The 20599-nt window shown below is 35.4% G+C and overlaps 1 protein-coding gene across 1 annotated transcript; it reads right to left on the bottom strand.

Moving 5' to 3' along the window:
- Positions 1 to 3993: 3993 nt before the first annotated feature.
- Positions 3994 to 20301, bottom strand: SGTB (small glutamine rich tetratricopeptide repeat co-chaperone beta; the record flags this gene model as incomplete). Its single annotated transcript, XM_079548748.1, has 10 exons — positions 3994 to 4105; positions 5501 to 5584; positions 5817 to 5854; positions 7405 to 7467; positions 7555 to 7693; positions 10113 to 10217; positions 12632 to 12731; positions 15088 to 15157; positions 15891 to 15994; positions 20202 to 20301. 10 exons carry the CDS (start codon positions 20299 to 20301, stop codon positions 3994 to 3996), a joined length of 915 nt encoding a protein of 304 aa, XP_079404874.1.
- Positions 20302 to 20599: the final 298 nt, after the last annotated feature.

Raw genomic sequence — 20599 nt, 5'->3', positions numbered from 1 at the left:
CTTGTATGGCACGTGTCTAGCCGTGAGGTGAAGGGGAGCACCTAGCGCTGTTGAGATGATACTAGACTAGATTATCCATCAGGTGGAGAAATTTCACTGTTTTGTGCTTCCCTGCGATTGCAGGGCATGTTGTGAATAGGAATGTTATCCTTCTGTTACAAGGGAACTAAAGACTGAGGTATTTTTGATTGTTAAACTGAGGTAGTGTAAATTATTTTTCCCATGCTAGAAAGCAGTGTCAAAATGTCTACATTAACTAAAATTTTAAGAAAATGAGAAGAAAATTGTTTCCTAGATCAAGGTCTGCAAAGCACATGCACAAAGGTCTTCAGGACTCTAAGCACTAAAATATACTTTTCCCTAGCTGTGTTTGGACATACCGTTGAAATCTTTTTTTAAGGTTGCCAAGTTAGCCGTTTAATACAGAAGATGCTTGCTGATACTCCTAGTTTAGTGGTGTTCGTGCATCCAATAGTAAAGATTCTCTTTCATAGTTTGTCAAACCATATTGTCATTTAGCAAGTACAGTTTTGAAAACATATGCTTTAGACTTCACTATACATGGAATCTTTCAATTTTAACTTTCAATTTTAAGATATTGGATAAATTTATGACCAGTTAATTACATTAGAGGAATTTTAAAATATATATACTCTGCACATTAATAAGATGCCTACCAACCAATTATCTACTTAATATTTTCAGAGGTACCAATAAGCTAAAACAGTAAAGCCACAACTATCCAAACAAAAAAATGTAAATAACTTTATTTATAATCTGTTTTCAAGTTAAATTGACACAAATTGAAAATGTGACCTTGTGGTAATAAGAAGTAGGAGAGGTTCAGAAATAGTAGACAAGCTGCATTTCGTCAGAGTGACTATCAATAGCCCTCAAACAGCGTATGAAGATTTGTTCATGAGTTGCAGACTTAATTCTGGCTTCATATGAGTGAGTTTACTTCATACTCATTAGAAAACCAAAAGTGCAACAGGAATAATTTCTGTGGTGAATATTTCATTAGATGTTTTTCTGATCAGGCAGTTAGCATATATTTCCATGCAAGCAGGCTACAGGCCTTTACAGTTTGAGTGCGTAACATTTTCTTCTCTAACCATTATCAGGCTTACATGTTGATGGAATAATAATGATGCAAAATCAATTTGGTGTTAAATGTGTATTTGTTCAGTTAAATGAAAAACTGCCACTGACTTTAATTTAAAACACTATTTTCCGTGGTTGAGGTTTGCCACTTGATCTAGCAGGATGAAAAATTTTAGTGCAAAACAGAAGTGCAGTTATTACACAGGTAAAGGATTCCTTCCTCACGCTGTGTTAAAGGCATATTGCATGGCATTGTGAAACAACACAGCCTATTCAAGGCCAAATAGATTTCAGCATAAATAATCCCTCTGTTCCTGGCTTCAGTAGAAAAACATGTAATAACGGCTCCTGTTATTGGTTGCACTGTCTTTTATTGAGGCTATAAAGCCCTTTTTGTTAATACACAAGAAACAAAGAATGTTTACAAGTATTACACAAGTTGTAGCACATTCCAAAAAAGTTAGCTAATGCCACCATTGTAATACATATTCTGGTTACATATGATTTGTACAGGCTTAAAACCTAAACACTGATGATACTGTAGTATGTAAAATATCCATAAAGATGATTTTAGTGTTTTCAAATAACAAACCAATAACTCATTTCTCTTTTACCTTGGGGATTATACTCTGATAAATACAATATAAGGCCATACCAGTGAACAATTTAAAAAATAAAGTATATTTATGGAAGACAGTACAACCTCTACATCAGTTTATTAGTATTACCACATTTTGTTGTTCTACAGGAATTCTCAACAGGTTCTTCACACTTGCTGTTTTAAAGTAGAAAGAGCAACAGTGCTTCCAACAGAAGTATAAATTAATTGAGAGAGATCCCCATGTGCTATCCAGTCATTCCTGGATTTACTACTCTCCCCTTAGCAAAGCTAATAAAACTCACTATGGAAGAAAATTAAGGAAATGTGGAGATTAATAGGAGTTATGTGGTAGGAGCAATGCTTCTTTTGTGACACAACACACAGAATACTGTTTGTACAGTAGTTTTAGCCCACATAGCACATACATACATTGACCTTTCCTGTAGACAGTATCCTTTCCTACTATGTTAGTGTAACTGAACTTAACTCACAGATTAGATTCAGAATCTTAACTAGCTCTGAAAAAAGATCACATTGAAAAGCTTTCTTGTCATCAGATGTTGTTGACAGTTTTTATTTGGAAATCTATTTAATGTGAAGTTTAAATATCTTCACAACCCTAACAAGGCAGCCAGAGCAACTTACAGATATATTTTTTTTAAGTGCTGCATGTAGGGTTGCTTTGTTGAAGAAACTACAAATATCTCGATGCCGCTGCATTAACTGCATGTATTCAGTAGATGATAATGTTGATTTTGTGATTGTGGGATTTTTTTTGTTTTCTCCATTTCATTTCTCCTTGGATCCAACTGCATTTTTCCCTGTGTTTTGGCTGCTGAAGGCTCATACAATGGATGCGCAGATTTCTTAGTGGAATCCCTGACTTAGTCCCACTTTTGCATTTTCTGAGTTTGTTGGTTTCTTTTGCCCACAAGATAGGTATAATGTGTAATGTCCAAGGAGTTACTGTGTCTTTTTCCATTTAGGAGCCTGTTTTATTGTCTGGGCTGCCTCTAGTCTGAGAGGCCAGTAGAGGGCACTTTGTCTTAGGAATCAAAGCAGGCTCCTCAAATTAGTTTTAGTTTTGATTTAGAAAGAGAAATAGTGTGTTGAAAAGCTCCCTGAAGCTGAAACAAATGCACCTCATCACAGAAATCAATGTGAGCAGCAAGCAGAATTTAAAAGAAAATACAGAAAAACAGTGGTCTGTTTCAGAATAAGGTTAGCTGATAAAGAATGCCAATGTAAAAACAGAAATAACAAAAACTAGAAAAATCTTCAGCCATACAATCATTGCTAAAAGAAGATAACATACAATGAATCTGAGGCCAGTGATTTATCGTGCAGGAACAGGAAGAGAATCCTTCTAAGGCAATCATTTCTTATTACTTTTCAGTACAAGATATTTATGCAGTCGTATGATCAGTTTTTTTATTACAGTTATGAATGTTAAGCCTATGTTAAATACTGTATGCCTATGGAACTTAATACAGTTTGCAATGCCTATGAAAACATAACCACTCTGCTGGCCTCCAGGGCTGATCTGAGGGTATACATGGCAGCTGAGGAGTCTGAAACTCCTTAATACTATTTCCTTACCAAGCCAAATTGTATCTTGGTGTATGTATAATTCCACTTCAGAATTATCTTTTTTTCCTCTACAGTTGCTACTCCTTCATATGCAGTCATTTCCTTTTCTCCAGCCAAGGTGAAAAAGTACTGCATGTTACCGTTGACAGCCTCTCCACAGATATAAACAGGCTTCAAGCAGAAGTTTTATGTACATTCTACACTCCAACACTGATTTACACTCATAGAAGGGCACATCAGATGTCCATTAAAAGGACTGATGAAGCTATTGTTTCAGCAGTTGTAACAGAATTAGAATTACAGTATTAGAATTACAGTATTAGAATAACATGTCTTTTACATTTTAGAATTAAGGATTTTAGAATTAAGTTGTTACACTAAATCAGACAACTGCAGAACTCCTTGCCATTCAACACCCATGGAAATTGCTCAAATGCACCTACTGAAAATGACTTGTACATAAGGATTTTAATAAACCACTGAATGCATTTAGTATATTGATTTTCCAAGATTAACTATACATTAAATGATGTTATGTGCAATAGATCTGTTTAACAGATTTATTCTCATTTGCAAACACGCACAAAGAATTTTCAGTCTTCTATTCAAGCAGAAGAGTTAACGATGGTGCTTTTGCTGCTAACTATGGTATGCATTTTGGGGTTATATATCATTTCAATTCACAGGACTCATTTAAGTCAGGAATGTTCCTCAGTGCTGCCACTGAAAGATCTGCTCCGGACATGATTTCTCAGTTGCTCTATGAGCTCTGGATTCTGCTGCTGTATCTGCTGTGCAAACTGCTGCCCCCTGTGTTGAAAAGTTTTTAAATAATTGAAAAAATAACAGATTTGTAACACAATAAGATAACCTAATATAATTGAATACTACATCATAGGAAAGTTAAGACTAAAGATACCTTGATTAAGGCTATACAGCAAGGCAGCTATACTATCGTAATATTATCTACTTGAAATCTCACCAGTCTCTTCTTCATCAGGTTTTTTGGACCATTTTTGTATTTGGTAACATGGAAAAAAAGTATTGTGTTACTTACTAAGATATAGGAGCAAATATATTTCTGTGATTTGCTCCCTTCTCTTTGAGATGATTTGTTCTAGTAATTAAAGGTAACTACTCTTAGATAACTAAGGTTGAAATGTAGTACATGGTTGGCAACTTGTAGCAAGAGCTCAACAGAAGAAAGCTTCTTGCGTGACTGAAGTAATAGCAGATGCATCTCCACAACAGTTGCAGCCTAAGATTGGAATTCTTGTTGAGATTCATTCCATGTAGGAGATAAGCATGATACTGGTTTACTACAAAAATCAACTATGTAAAATCTGTTACCTCATGGGTGGCCTGCCATGGTACTCAATCTTCTTCATTTGCCCAAGTATCAAAGGTTAATCAGACTCCTTTCAACCAAAGTGAAGGTTGAAGAAAAGCCACCGTTTTCATAAGTCTAGGCACATTTTTGTACATAGCACGATTTTTGTAAAAATGGCCCTTGATTTTGCAGGGTCACAGTCCTGTCTGGAATGCCAATTATAATTTATTCTTCCCTTGATGAGGCAAAACTTAAAATGGTTTCAAGAAGGCTAGAAGACTGAAAATAAAATTGTAGGACTGTTACTAGGATTTGCCACATAAGCCATTGCATATTTTTGTGCTAACTCTTCCAGATGCATCATTCTTATAATGTTATAAAATCTGGGGTTCTGTTTTTTGTAAAAGCCACTCTCTTACTATTATCTGAGTTCCCTGGAGTCCTTTTAGTCTAAATGTAGGTTTGCCAGAGCGCTGTCAGTCAGGAAACAATTTTAGAACTTGTTGCCACTTGTGCTAGGTAAATCTAACTTTTTTAAGTCTGGTATATCAGGTAGTAACAATTTCAACACAGTTCACACAAGTACAGGATCAACCAATTTGAAATGCACTTGGTACCAGTAACTGAAGGGTTTGAGTAGAGCTGAAGTTGCGTTTAGAAAATTAACGCTGTATGAAAGCCAGAAAATAAAACTGAACACATGGTCATTGCAATTGACATAAGACTTTAAGACCTTTGATTTAATAATAATCGGGCACACAATGAGGAAAGGCTGCAGTTTAACTGGTTCAGTACTATCCCTTTTTAAAACATGGTGAGCTATGAAGTTTCTACAAATGTATCAGTAAAACTAAACTATGATTCATAGTACTTACGCATGGATCAGGCTGGACAAATCTGACAGGCCTCCGACACCTGCAGCAGGGCCACCAATGGCATTTGACATCATCCCTGACATCCTGGAATAGTTAGCACACTGTTTGCATTGGGGTCTGCAGGAACCTTTACAGTAAGCAATAAACTCTAGTTCTTTGCTGAATTGTAGGGAGGAACTAAGCTGTGAGAGGAAGAAACTATTTACAGTAAACAAATACAAAATCACATTTTCAGGAATTCGGTACTGACTACCTTTTCTTCTAGTTCAAACCCTTAAAGACATTTGTTTCAGTAGAACTCCATTTTTATACTTACAGTTGTTGAACTTGGGGATTCTGCATTAAGCTTGCTGCCTAGAATAGACAATATATAGCTACAATTACAACATTTTACAACACTTTTATTACATATGTGTCACTGAAAAAAATGTGAAAAAAATCAAGGTGTATTCTATGTTTTATTACAAAATTAGGCTATGTACAAAGATGTGTGATCACCAGCAAAAATAATCATTACAGTTAAATATTTGAAAGATAACGATGGTGAGATAATTCATAACATGTTAGACAACAGATACGTGAAAAATATAACAAGTCAAACATAAAAACCCTGTACCTTAAAAATGAAAAAAAAAAAAAAAAATCTAAGTGCAAAGGTATTCTATAAAGCATTTAAAATCCCCAGGCTTCAGAAATCATTTTTGCAACTATTTAAGTAGTAGGAATAAGCTCTTAAAGCAAAAGCCAGATAAACAAAATATTGCAGAGCAAATCAGATTGTGAACTTACTTTATACCATAGTTTTGTAACATATTTTCTTTGGTTATTTGTATATCTTGTGCATCTTCTTACTTTGTTTTAAGAATGAGGTTATTTGTATTTTCATTCACAAGGTACCTCAAAAATTCTGCTGTGTTTACTGTAGTGTAAACCAGGTAAAAGCTAGTAATATAATTCTTAAACTTAAAGCTAGTAATATAATTCCTACAAAAATCTGTGGCCAAAGATTAATGCATAATGCAGTGTGTGCCTCTTCACTATTTTATAGAGTGTACTAAAAAAACCCAGACATAAAGACATTAGTTGACTAATATATCTTCATACAACCTCTCAAACGTAAATCAGGAAATAAGTATTTTTTGCATTTCTTTCCTGCAAATTCCATTCTTCAAAGTTAATCTATACCATTTGGCTAAGACAGATCTTCATGAAGAGAAAACTACTGAGGAACAAAACTGCAGCTTGAAAGAGTGCTGGAAGTAAAGGAAAGCATATTACTTAGATTCACTATTTGCAATCTCTTGAAGTACTACACATAAAGAGGTCAGGGATAATTTGAAAGGGTAAAGAACAAAAAGTTGTTCTGTGCAATTATAAGCTTTAGACTTTTGTTGGGTAGACTGCATCTGAATCAACAGCTATTCATTTAAGAGGAAATGTCTTTGATTGCTATCAACTGTGGTGGATAAAAAAGATATCCCCACTATGATGATGACATGTGTTTTGCTATTACAGAATCACAGAATCACAGAATCACCCGGGTTGGAAGGGACCTCAAGGATCATGTAGTTCCAACCCCCCTGCCTAGCAGGGCCACCAAACAATTTATAATATTCTTATAATTACAATTTACAATATTCTTGCCATCTTTGAAAGCAACACAGCTATCTATGTATATCACTGTATGTTCATAAGTAGGATAGAATCAACTGGAAATCTGATGAGCATTAGAGTAAATTTATCCTCCCTTCTTGGTTCAAAAACAAAATGACTTAGAAAAGTTTAAATTCAATATAATGCATCTTATCTATTATAAGCATTAAAAACACTTGTTATTAAACAAGAGTTGTTCTTAAAACTTCAGCCTTAAAAGCAATGTAATGTAAAGCCTGAAATACACTCACCATACTAATGAAGGCAGGATTGTTGATCAAGCTTGCCATGTCAAAACTCAGCCCAGTTCCAGTCTAGAAAGAAGTAAGATTTGAAGGTAAGCTTATCTCCAAAATACCAGTCAAAACCATTGTTAATAAATAGATGCAGAGCTAACTTACAGGACTGGACATGTCTCTTAGTTTCTGTTCTGCTATTTTCAAATTTGACTTATAAGAGTCATTTTCTGGATCAAGATCCAGTGCTTTTTGGTAGCTGGTAATTGCTTCTTCATATTTGTTCACTGAGGTCAGAGCCAACCTAATGTGAAATAAAGAAATCCTGGGTAGAACATTATCAACCATCAAAAGATAATGATACATTTTCTGCTTCAATTAAAAAAATATCTCACCACTAACTATCTTCACAGTAAATTAAAGGATGTTTTGCTGTTGTGTTACTACTGCTTAGTGTAAACCTTTATTACTGCAGTACAGATGATCCTCAAGAACTCATCTGGCATCATCTGCTCCATACATATGAAAGTTTCATTAAAAAACTCTGGCGTTATCAAATGATTTAGTTTATGAAAACACAAATTGAGCTCAGAAATTCCTCTTATTGTTTCCTCCGGTCCTTTTGATCCAAGAGATTATTTGGAAAGGTATATTAGAAGATAAGTAGAGTTAAGATACTTGTAATTTGAATTCTGCTGCTGCAAGAAAACGAAGAGTAAAACCAGTTTCAATCTAAAAGGCTTTTGCACTGGATCAGTGTAAGGTTTTCCTCTTGGATCTTCTACATCACTGCTTGACAAAAAGGATATAGATGATAGTAGCAATATCTTTAAAAAAGATACATTTCAGAGAAACCTGCTCAATTTCTGAAAAACATTGTTTTCCAGCTGCTCAGGAGTGCACAGAATGGATTATGTACTATTTCTGAAACAATATTTGTTTTCAGATTTGTTTAGCTCCAACGTTAAAAACATTTCCTTTATTGGAGCTATTCCAGAAGTCCAGCTGGTTGCAGTTCTGCCTTCTGCTATATAGTCAATTTACACTGATCACAAAACTAACCTGATTTTTTCTTCATTTTGTGAAAGATCTGTGTAACCTACATTCCACTAAAAATTAGTACTCCAGTTTCCCTTTAGTATGTGCTGAGCTATGCAGACAGGTTTGATAAGCTCGTGTTAATAACCAGCATGAGATCTTGGTCTTTTATCACAGGCAAGAGGGTTCAGTGTGTTAGATACATCAATCATGGTCATCACTCTCAGCTGTAACAAACTCAGTAACAGCATAAAACTCCAGTATGAAACTTTCAGAGTAACTCATGCAATGTTAATGTTTTCTCAACACAATTGCTCTCATGAACTCTGTTCTTGGCCCATAAATTAGCAGTTTCTAACCAGAAGATAAATGCAGTCAGATATTTCTGTGATGCAACTGCATTTATTTATGGAAAAAGTATGTAAAATTCTACTTCTTGGTACACACTACAGTCTGAACAGGAGGCGAGTCTCCTTGCTCACAATTCCAGATTCAGCATTTCTTTTAACTGTCTACACAGCTGCATATTTCTGTAAGACTTCTGTTTATTTCTGTGACATCAAGATGCAGAATTTTGCATCAAATCTTCAGAAAAAAACTGGTAGACTTTTGTAACTCAATCAGAAAAACTAGCAATCTCACATGAAGTTTTTTTTTTGAGACAATAGTTTCTGCTCTTTTCTTCCCCAGTTATTACTAAACAAGCACTGTATCCTTACTCAGCCTATGCCATATACATTAATCTTTCAAGCTTCTGAGTTGAACAGCATCCTGTAGTCGAGAATATATCCTCTTTTAAAGCAATCAGACAAGGGAAGGAAAAGCTTGAGTGCTTGAGAATGTGAGATCCCACTTAACTATTCATGAAATAGTACACTGATCTCACATTCAAAACTCTAAAATAACCTCCAATTTTCTATTAAATCACCCTGTACTTTTCTTCCACCTCACTGAAATCTGAAGATCTTGGGTTCTACCATATGCAGAAAAAAAATCTAAGGAGAGCTACGTAACCCTTACAATATCAAAGTGAAATAATTATGCACTATCTCAAGGCTACATTTGTACTAATAAAATAAACTGTGTCTGGGAAGGTTTTCAAATTACAGAATTCTATCATTTTTTATTTGAAGTAAATGTTCCCTGGCATGCAGTCCCAAGCCAGCTAGCCCAAACAATTCTGGGGCATGGTTCAGAAGTTAACACAGGCCAATGCAATTTAGCAATAAGCAGCTTGAATGTGGTCACTCCGTAACTAGATTTTAATCAATAATATGGACATGGGCTATTTTGTGCCAGCTGACCCCAAAGAACCACCCCAAATGTTTTTTGAATTTACATCAAAAGCCAAAAGGCTGAAGAAGTATTCGGCCCACATCCTCACAATATGCTTTGTTAATGAAAATGCAAAGCTAGATATCTTACAATTATGGCCCTTCACTCCCACAGACATTCTCTGTCAAACTGCATTTAGCAGATCCTCTGCCTAAAGGGGCAGATCAATTAAAACTTAAGATCAATGAAACTTAAAGCTGACGTCATGACAGAGTCATCCTCAGAAAATTGCTACACTTTCAGAATAAGAACGTCAGCTAAGTAAAACAACACAGCTCCACTTATCTCTGAGAACACATGCTGATTAGCACATGGGTTTTCAGTATTCACTCAGATTTACATTAGCTTACCCCATTCTTCCATATGCTTTGCTGTACTTCGGGTCTATTGCTATGGCTCTCTCACAGTCCTTTATTGCTTCACTGTACTTATTGAGTTTACTTTGAGCAGCTGCCCTAGGAGAAGGCAGAGAAAGAAAGGAGAGAGCTTAGTCAAGAAAAAGTAACAACAAGATCAACACAAGCTTACGTTTTTACATGTTATGTTTTTACATCACACATGTTTAATCTTTCTGACTTTTCATTCACTACTTAGACAATGTGTCAGCTTTCCTCAGTGGAGTAGGACAAACGAACATTCTTAATATGCTAAGGTGTATTGCTGGAGTAGGGCTTTGGAGAACACACTTGTCTTTGAAGGCACAAAAGAGAAATAATCCTAAGAAACTGTTCTACGTCCAGCTTATGCCTATGCACAAGATACATCACAAAACCTATTGCATCAAGTGAAACTCTCAAGTAAAATCATTTTTCCAGTAAGGAGTATATTTTTAATGCTGTCCAAAGGAATGTTGTAGTTTTTTTCTACTCTCTTAGCAGTTACGAATCTGTGCTTCAGGAAGTACAGAATTGCCTTTCCATAAGAACCATCCCACTTGATCTCTGAAACTGGCTTCAGGAGAACAATCTAAGCAGCTTTTGCCAGTTCTGAACTGAAGCCATCTTTATTTTACACACACACAGTTGTATCTCAGTAAAACTCATGCTTGCAAATAAATTGGGGTGACACTTCTCAACGATCTCCGAATTACTAAATAAAAATTGCACCACTATATCAGCAATAACACTGAAATACTAAATGCTGTGGTTATTTACACTTGCACTTGCCCTAAAAAGATGATAGTAACAAATTAACTCTCAAAATTTCCCACTTTGAAAGGCCTAATAATAATCCAGTTTATTCTCCCTTTATTAAAAAACTATGGGAGAAATACAGTATTTCCATTACATGTAGCACTTTTTTTTAAATTTTAAATTAGAAAAGCTAGATGCTACAATCACCACTCAATTCCTTCTCCTGTGATAGCTTGAAATGGCATTATTTTTTCCTGACTTTGTACAAGTAGTCTGTTCAGAAGACATTCTAGTCCTTTTAAATATTTAGCATACTTCACAGTTTTGTAGTTCTGCAAATGCCAGTAAGTTTTATACATAAAACTTGGGGATTGTGCTTCATCTGTCATGCATTTCAGCAGAAAATGTTCTTTCCATATTTACAAAGAAAAAAAAAAAGTACAGACAGCTAAAGCTGCAGTGGTATCTAATCTCTCTCATTTTCACAGAGCTGAAAGTAAAAAGCAATACTTTAGAAAGCAGTAATTCCTGAGAAGAAAAAGGCCTATGCTAATTCAGATACTGCATACCTTTGGGAACTCCAGAGAAGTGCCTGTCTTCTTTTACCTAACTTTGTACAATATTGTGCTCATGGACATCAAGATTCGTTTTGGTTCTCATAAATGTAGCACACAGAATGAAAAATTTCTGCCTTTTTTTGCTAACTACAGATTTGCTACTGAAGCTCATTCTATTGAAGAAATTTTCTGTGACTTTGAAAGGCTTTTGAATCAGGTCTTTTATTAACATTTTATATCTATAATCATTTATGTGATCTGTTTTCTACATTAACATAGATTATTTACATTTTTAGCTACTACTTTAATGATGTAAAATGAAATTACTAAGTTGTGCTTTCCCTTTCTCTTTACGCTTGCCACAAAACACTGAGTCTCACTTGTCACAAATTAAACTCTGAGTAATGGAAGCACAACTCCAGAAAGGAAAAATCCACTGCATGCAGTACCACAAGGACAGATTGACAGCACTCAAATTGTTATCTCCTTCTGGTAACAGATGCACTCAAGAATAAAGTACAGAGGTGCTGTAGAGGCAGGACATAACTGCCTCTAGAGCCTCTAATTACAGAGGGGTCTCAAAATACACCACTTTTGTTCTAATACTGATCCTCAGGGCAATATACTGAAAGTGCAACCTGCTGCTGCTGCTGCAATTACATGCTCTTCCAGACTTCATCTAGTCCCTTGTCAGTACTATGGTGAAGAACTTATTATACAACAAAACTGTAAGAACGTTGCCTTGTTATTTCTCAACAGATCATGCACAAAATTACAATCTTTGAAACCTCCAAAATCTTATACCCACATCAGTGCTTTTTTCTAAGCCTAGTCAAAACTATAGAAGACTGAAATGACAACTAGACCACCAGAAGAAAAGGCTCTTATTATTCTCAACACACTGGGAACCGCAGCCTATGTCATGATTTACTATAAACATCCTAACTTACAAAAAGCTGACATCTAGTGTCAAAGTAATTTTAAAGACCATATGACACCTTCTGATACAGATTTGCTGAGGTATCTCAATTCTGCTTTATATCTGATAGAAATTCATCGTGTTAATTTAAAAATATAAGTTTTTCTAGCCTCACATAGTTTTGATCTATATAATATTTTGTATTTTAAAAAATGTTTATGAGGTTTGGGAATAAAAAGTGTGTATTATTTTGTTTTTACCTGTTGCAGTAATAGACTGCATTGTTTGGATCCAGTTCTATTGCCCTAGTGTAACAATCCACTGCAGCACCATAATTTTCTTCTTTCATATGATTGTTACCTGCAGTAAATCACAAAAATCTCATAAGTAATTATAAGACACATCAGTATGTTTTAAGAAAGTATAGAAGCCACATTACAGCACCTAAATAAGACAGTTTTGATGCATGCTTTTGAGATATATTCTTTAAAATGTAACTGGCATGGAATAAAGCAAATAGAATCATATACTATCTCTGTAAAGGTCATTAAGTGCATTGCAGTCCACCAGATAAGCCTTTATCTTCTTTTTTTTTTTTGCTACTTCATACTTTTCGGACAGTTTTTGCTGCTAAATAAAGATCAGTTCATTGAGAAATATAAATGTAGTTGCAGTACCGCTCTAATACAGACTAATCAGTAATTCAATAAGCAATTTGTTAATTCCTTATTGGTCTTACATCAATAAAAAAATTTTCCTCGTAACTATTCATTTAATAAGGGAAATAAGCCCCACTTCTCAGCTGTTGCTACATTGTTCATTAGTTAGAATAATGAGAAGCATATACATAGAAGAGGTAGCCTAAAAACAATTCAAAGGTTTATATATAAAATATATAATATATAATATACATATTATATATTATATATATATATATAATATATATTATATTCTATATATATATAATATAATATACATATTATATATATAATATATAAAATTATATAATATATATATATTTTTAACCTTTGAAACACTGACACTGCTCAATAACATCTCATACTTTATCTTTTCAAGCCTACTTCAGTGAAAAAGCTAGTAGCTTTTCTATGGAAAGAGATTGTTGAAGCAAGTTCTTTCAAAACAAAAGCTATTTTGCACGTTCTTTCCTCACTGACAGATAGAGCACTGATAAAGTAATTGTGATGGTTTCTTTAATTCTTCATAACAGACTAACAGAGAAACAAAGTCCTACCACAAGATACTTAAGATTAATGTCATCCCTGGCGCATCCTTGGTGCCACCACTGTGGATTCTTGGACTGCTAGAGCTGCAGAAGTCTTGGTTCCACAACAACACCAAGAAGTTATCAGGAAAATTACGTACTTTCACTGATTTCCCTGTACCTTGGCAAAATATTTCAGCCCTCTCCCAAAGTAAGGAAGAAAAGGTACAGGTCAATAGTTTATTACAACTGTAGATAACTGCATAAAAGCAAATAAAGCAAGACTGTGGAACACGTAGTTCTAGGTGACAGTAATAACTGAAAACAATTATACTGGCATTTATCTGTGACCATGAAGCACTTAATAAACAAAGCCAGATTTAGGTAATGAAGTATCATCAATGTCGTAAAAACGTACAGTGTGGTACACCTCCTCCCCATAGTGATATACCAGACTGTAATTGGTCAGCAGTCCCTGCCAGTGAGAAGGCAAACTGAAAGTGTAATTGCTCACGAGCAATCAGGGACATGTGGCCTAGAATGCCACCCAGATATGCAGAAGTGAGATCAGGAAAACCAAGAAAGAGATGGAACTGAAGTTGGCAAAGGATGTGAAAAATAACACAAAAGGAGATTCTACAGGTACATTGGGCAGCAGAGACGGTCCAAGGAGAGTGTACTCCCTCTGATAAATGAAGTACTCAATGAGTTCTTTGCCTCAGTCTTCACTGGCAGTCCACATCTCTCACATCCCTGAATCTCTGGGCGGAGGTTGAGAGAGCAAAATTTTCCAGGACCACAGCTGACACACCATTTCTTTAAGTTAAAGTTCTGCACAAATAAATCCTACTGAGAGTTAAGACTCACAAGGTACATGCACTCAACAAGGTTGTACTACCCGACATTTCTCTAAAACAAAACTACTACTGATGGCCATCAAAGCTTGAATTTTTGATATTGGTCTGAACCAAAGGTGATCAGAAACACTGTTAAGTTGGAGCTAGTATGAGTGGGTACCAATTGCTCTCTCTCTCCAGCTAAAAACTGGTTAAAGGAAAACAGAAGAATACAGAGACCTACTATTTATGCTGAGATTAAGAAATCTAGGAGGAAAAGGAAAAACAACTCGAATATTCCACGTTGCACGAGACAAAAAAAAATCCTAGTACATTTCACAAACCCTTGAGGCCCGACAGATAAGGAGGTGCAATACACCGACTAAAATCACCGAATGCGGTAATGCCCACACAACAAAGCACTGGATATCTTACAGTCCTGTAATCATACCAAGTGCTGCCAGTGCTTTCTTAGAATCCAGACAGAGCACATCACTTAGCTCTCTTAGAACATAATGATCATTGTGAAAAATAAGCTGAATTTTTTTGTACAGGTTATGTTGCTCAATACAGATGCAATATTATCACTACCCATGATAACAACAACAGAAAAAAACCCTTAACAAGATGTTAATTTCTTTGTCGATTTACAAACCTTCATCCTTCAGATGGTCAGCCTTCTCAATATCCTCCGGTAAAGAATCTGAGAGAGGCAGCTTATCAATCTGTATGTAAACAAAATAAGCTTTTTTTTTTTTTCTTTAAAACATAAGACCTGGTTACACTAAAAAGAACTGTCCATTCTGGATGCTATTCTATCAACAAGAAAACAGATTTTCTGTATTGCAGAGGAAGTATGAAAGAACTAAAACATCACTAACATCCAGAGAAAAATAGCATGCTTTCTACAACCAAAGAAACCTTATGGCTCAACACACATTTCATCAGGAAGATGAAATATGAAATATGCAATCCATCATGGTTTTCGTGCTTCCTGTACTGGAAACTCCCAGGTAACACTTATTTGTACACTTTTGAGAAGTTCCCACTTTAAGGTTAGTGCTCTTCTAAATTATTTCTGCAATGGAGTGAGAAGCATCAGAAAATTGTAGATGACCTCAAGCACTGTGCAGATAATTACCTCTGGGAATCGCATAATGCTTAACTGGGGATAAAAGGAATAAAATCCTTTAGGTGACAGCTTGACCTCCACTGTTTAGTAATATTATGCATGGAATTGTCCTTGTCTTTCTTGAGGAAAGTAATTCCTCAGACTGTCCCAAAAGAGTTCACTCTATTATGTTTTACAGAAATTTCTTTTTTTTTTTTTTTTTCCACATATTTTCCTTAAGCTTTCACATTGTTTTGGCCTATACAGCACTTTTAAGGTTGTGTATGCAGTACAAAATCTTATCAGAAACTGGGAAAACAATGCTAAAATTCAAATTTAAATCTTACCTTGCGGAAAGAATTTGCAAATATTTCTATCAAATGCTGTGGAGGTGCAAGATGAGTATCTTCTGGGTTAATCTTAAAAACGGTCTCCAGACACTGAATTGCAACTTACAAGGAAAATAATAATAATTAACTCAACAGTTTTTCAACAGAAAGAAGTGTAATTGCATTAATTGATTTGTGAAGTTGTGGTTCATACTTCCTTATTCAGCTACTAACAGCTGCAGTATGGGGCACACCACAAGGCTGACTAAAAGCTATATAAAATATTTACCGTTCTGCCATTATTCTTAAACAAATACATAATATTTCTTTGAATCCTCTGAATCATCTGATTCATTAAATGATTAAATGGCATTCCCAATCCCACAATAATTACCTATGCTCACAATATGCAATTCTAGAGTAGACCAAATATCAAAATGAAGTTTCAAATGTGAGCACATAATTTCAGGCAAAAGAAGATAAATAGGAATTATTATATGTAATTCTGTATAAACACATTTTCTGTTATTTATAATATCTGAAATTGAATCAATGCTTTCCCTAACATTTTGAGAATCTGGTAGAATGTTTCCATCAAAGTACATCATCAAATGTTTTAGACTGAAAACTGAGAAGGAACAAAGAAGAATCTTCATGAAGCCTAATTTGAACAGAAAAATGAATGATTTAATATTATACTTTATTTTATATACATTTTAACCTGAACTAGAAATTACTTGGAATAGATGAACTCAAACTATCACTAAAAATTAATCTTAGAATTTGAAATCAATTTTAGTTCAGTGCATTACAAGAGACCTGAATGCTGATCCAAATGTTAAAGTAAAATTACTGAAAGTTAATACTAAGACCAGTTCCAGGAGACTTAAAAAGTAAACCTGTAAAATAAATACTAAAACTGAGAAGATTTTTTTTAAAGCCTCTCATAACATACGAAGTGTAATGAAATTAAAGCTTGAGTATGTAGTTAAACATGCATAGCACATATTCCTATGGCCTATAAATGTTGGACATACATTGGTTTTTCAGATTCTAAATTACTCAGTAAGTGTGCTGAATGATTTGTGTTAAACTCTTTCGTCTCCTGGTAAGTAGAAAAACTTCTAGGAAAGTGAGCACTGATTATGCTGAATTCTGAATTATGTATTAGTAGTACTCCTTATCAGTGCAGATCAGTCTCAACCTACTTCATCTTTTGTATAACTACCCTCATCCAAAGCGTCCAAACTACTATGCAACCTTCACCTTAAGCAGAGCATTCCACAGTTTCAAAAGCACTCCTTTGAGAACTCACTGCAGGAAGAAGCAAATAAATAAATAAAACCATAGCCTTTCTCCATCTGTATAGAGTTTCTGCTTTAATTCCACTGTAATAGGCGCTACAAACAGGAACAACACATAGAAACTGTATACACAAAAGGGAAATGACTGCCTCTCAAATACATTATCTAAAATACAACTTGGCAGAAGTGAAGTTGCTAATTCATACAATACTGTTGAGTATTAGCCAACAGAGTTTTGTACCATTCATCTAAATCCTGGACTGTAGAAGAATGTATTTCTCCAGTCTGTCTTTTCTGATTATTCCTGTTTCCTCAAAATAAGGCATTTTATTCATCATGTAAGCATGGGAAACTTTCACTATCACTGACATCATGTTATAATTTGAACACACAAGAGCTTGAATATATGCCAGACTTATATTTTGATAAATTCTCAATTATATTTATAATGTTCTACTTCTTTTTATTGTTTTTGTGGGGAATAGAAAATACTTAAATTACTTTCTGGCACAGCCACTCATACCCTATTTTCTTTTTTCACAAATACCAAGATACATAAGTTACCAAGGAAAAATATCGGTCAAATTATTTTGTCCTTTAAGCTTCCACCTGACATTAACCAATTCCACTGGTAAGACCTGGACTATTGCTATTCCACATGCAGTAAAGATATTTTGCACAACAAAATGTGCCAATTACTTAGAATGCTTGCCTCTGATCATCTAACACATAGCATATGGTAAGAAACTGCTGGCAGGGTACAGCTCTAAAATTAGGATTTCATATCTGTATTAAAATGGTAAACTTTACATAAGCATTTAAGTGAGGGTTTCTAATATTTTTATTCAGAAAATAAAATCTATAAAATGTTGATTCTTTCAGGCAAACAGAGGGTAAGACTGCTTTTAAAGATTTACTTGTATCCAGGTAAATCTTCATAGGCATAACCCAATGTTTATCAGTGTTGTAAAAAAACAAAAGGAATATTGATCTGCTATCATGCAATTGCCAAAAACATGACTTTCTTTCATGACCCGATAACTTCACTGTAATACTATTATAACCTAATACAAGTTAAATTTAAATTCATACATGTGGAAAGTGATAGTCATCTATATGTGCGGCTGCAAATGTAACGCCTCCTATTTATTTCCACAGAAACTTTGACATCCAGAAAGAACACAGTAACACTATTTGACAGAGAAAATCCTCAGCTACAAAACACTGTCAACACATTCACCACCATTAGTTATGTATTCCTGCCAGCAATGAACAACAGCCTGCATGAAGTGTTTGTGAAAATCTGGACCAGCAGAGGTACCCTGCCACCACTGCTGAAATGCACCACCCACCGCTCACTGCACTCACATCCATTGCTTGGTCTCCATAAACATTCAGCAACTGTTGCAAATGTTAATGGGTGCCAATTTTTCCACGTGGAAGAACTCAGTGTCACACCTTTGCTCCATCCACTGCCTCTCTGCTGCTATCTGTCACATGGCAACAACATGGAATGGAGTATTGGTGGGAATACTGGCTCAGCTTCAAGTGCCATACCACAAATACCTGCCTCTGACATTGTGAGCCAACAGAATACAGTGACGCAACAGCAGGTCTGTGGAATAACCTTTGAATAACATGGAACAAATGTTCCATGTTTCTTTCTGGCTTGTATTAGTGAAAAACTACAATGTAAAAGCAACACTGAAAGGAAGAACATTCCAGGTTTCCCTTTCTAAGTTCATGTCTTTGAGAAGCATGACTTGCTTCTCAATCCCAACTCCTTACAGTTCACATAACTGCCAGGATGACCTTTATTGCCCTGCTATTCCCTGACTCCAACTTATCCTCCTCTTGAGACATGAAGCCTAAGACTGCTTAGAACAGTGTGCAGGTCTCTTATACAGATGCCATGAAAAGCACATCACAGAATTAATTATTAGTTATGCACTGTGATACTACTTCCTAGGAATTAGAGAAAAGAATGACAGCAATGAAATTGGATGTTGTGTTGAAGGACATGGTTTAGTGGGAGCTATTGGGAATAGGTGAATGGTTGGACTGGATGATCCTTTAGGTCTTTTCCAACCTTGGTGATTCTATGAAGTCAATGTGTATTGCTCTGTTGGTGGAGGAATACAAACATAGAAATCCATCTTTCTGAGGCTACATTTTTTGTTAATAGAAACTGTACTACAGTGAAGATATTCCTCATTGTGCACTCTTTGTTATTGCTATTTATGTGAAAAAGCTATAGGAAATATTTATTTTATTTTCTATACCTATGTGTTCTTTTAGCTCTCCCTGATGGACTACCTGGAACTCTTGTATGTCTTATAAGACTTGTATGTCTTATAAGAATAAGGAAACAGTTCTCCCTGTCTTCCATGTGCCTTAGCATAGCTTCCAAGAGGATCTGTTCCATCACCTTTGCCAGCACAGAGGTGAGACTGACAGGTTGGTTGTTCCCTGCATCATCCTTTTTGCCCTTCTTAAAAAGTGTACCCAGGATGGCATGCATCTCGCTGGCACTGCCATCACACATTAGTACTATTGCAGCTCATTCATTACCAATGGCAGCCCCAAACCCATTATCTTCGTTGCTTCAATAACACATCTCTAAGTTTTAGATGTGCATGAAATTGTCTGGTGTCAGTCCTGGTGAACGCTGGCAGATGGGTATTTAGGAACTTGTGAGGGCCTCTGGCAAGCAGTGTTAGAACCATACTCTTAATGAAATGGATGCAAACATAAATCATTCCCATAGCCTGCTCTCTGGCACTGCCTAACTTGATGCGATTCAAAGTATCTAGTACTTAAAATCAATTTTGTGACTTTAGAACATTTTTAAAATGAGAGATGGCTTAAAACAAATAATTTCTGAAATACTGTGATCTTATTCACATGCCATTTTGTGGTAATTTCACTTAGATAACTCCAATTACGCTCAGTGGTAACATACACCAAATTATGTAATGTATGCATGCACACAACCTGCCCAAGTATTGTCAGCTTCACCACTTACCTTCCAAGCTTTCTTGTTCATCTGGAGTGAAAGTTTCCATCTGACTCTGCTCTCTCAAGAAATGGATGAAAGCATAAACCAAGCGCTTGACCGATGACATTTTCAAACTGATGAATTTCTCCTGTCTTAAAAAGAAATAGGATCTCTTATTTCAGAGGAAGAAAAAGGGGGGAGAGGGGAAAGAAAAGCCTTGTAATATGTCAGAACATACGCTTTGGGCCCAGCTGTGAATTTCCTGGAGCACCTCGGTTAGAAGTGAACACATCATATGAAAAATTATCCTTCACAAAAAGCCCAACATGACACTACTCTGAAACGAGCCCGTGGGTCATGCAGGTTACAAGCATCACCTGCAACCTGCCAACCTGCCATCGGAAGGGCAGAGATTTCCTCAGATT

Source organism: Tetrao urogallus (assembly GCF_951394365.1).
Source record: "Tetrao urogallus genome assembly, chromosome: Z".
NCBI lineage: Eukaryota > Metazoa > Chordata > Aves > Galliformes > Phasianidae > Tetrao > Tetrao urogallus.
The sequence above is the reverse complement of the archived record's forward strand: the minus strand, read 5'-3'. Positions and strand labels throughout refer to the sequence as shown.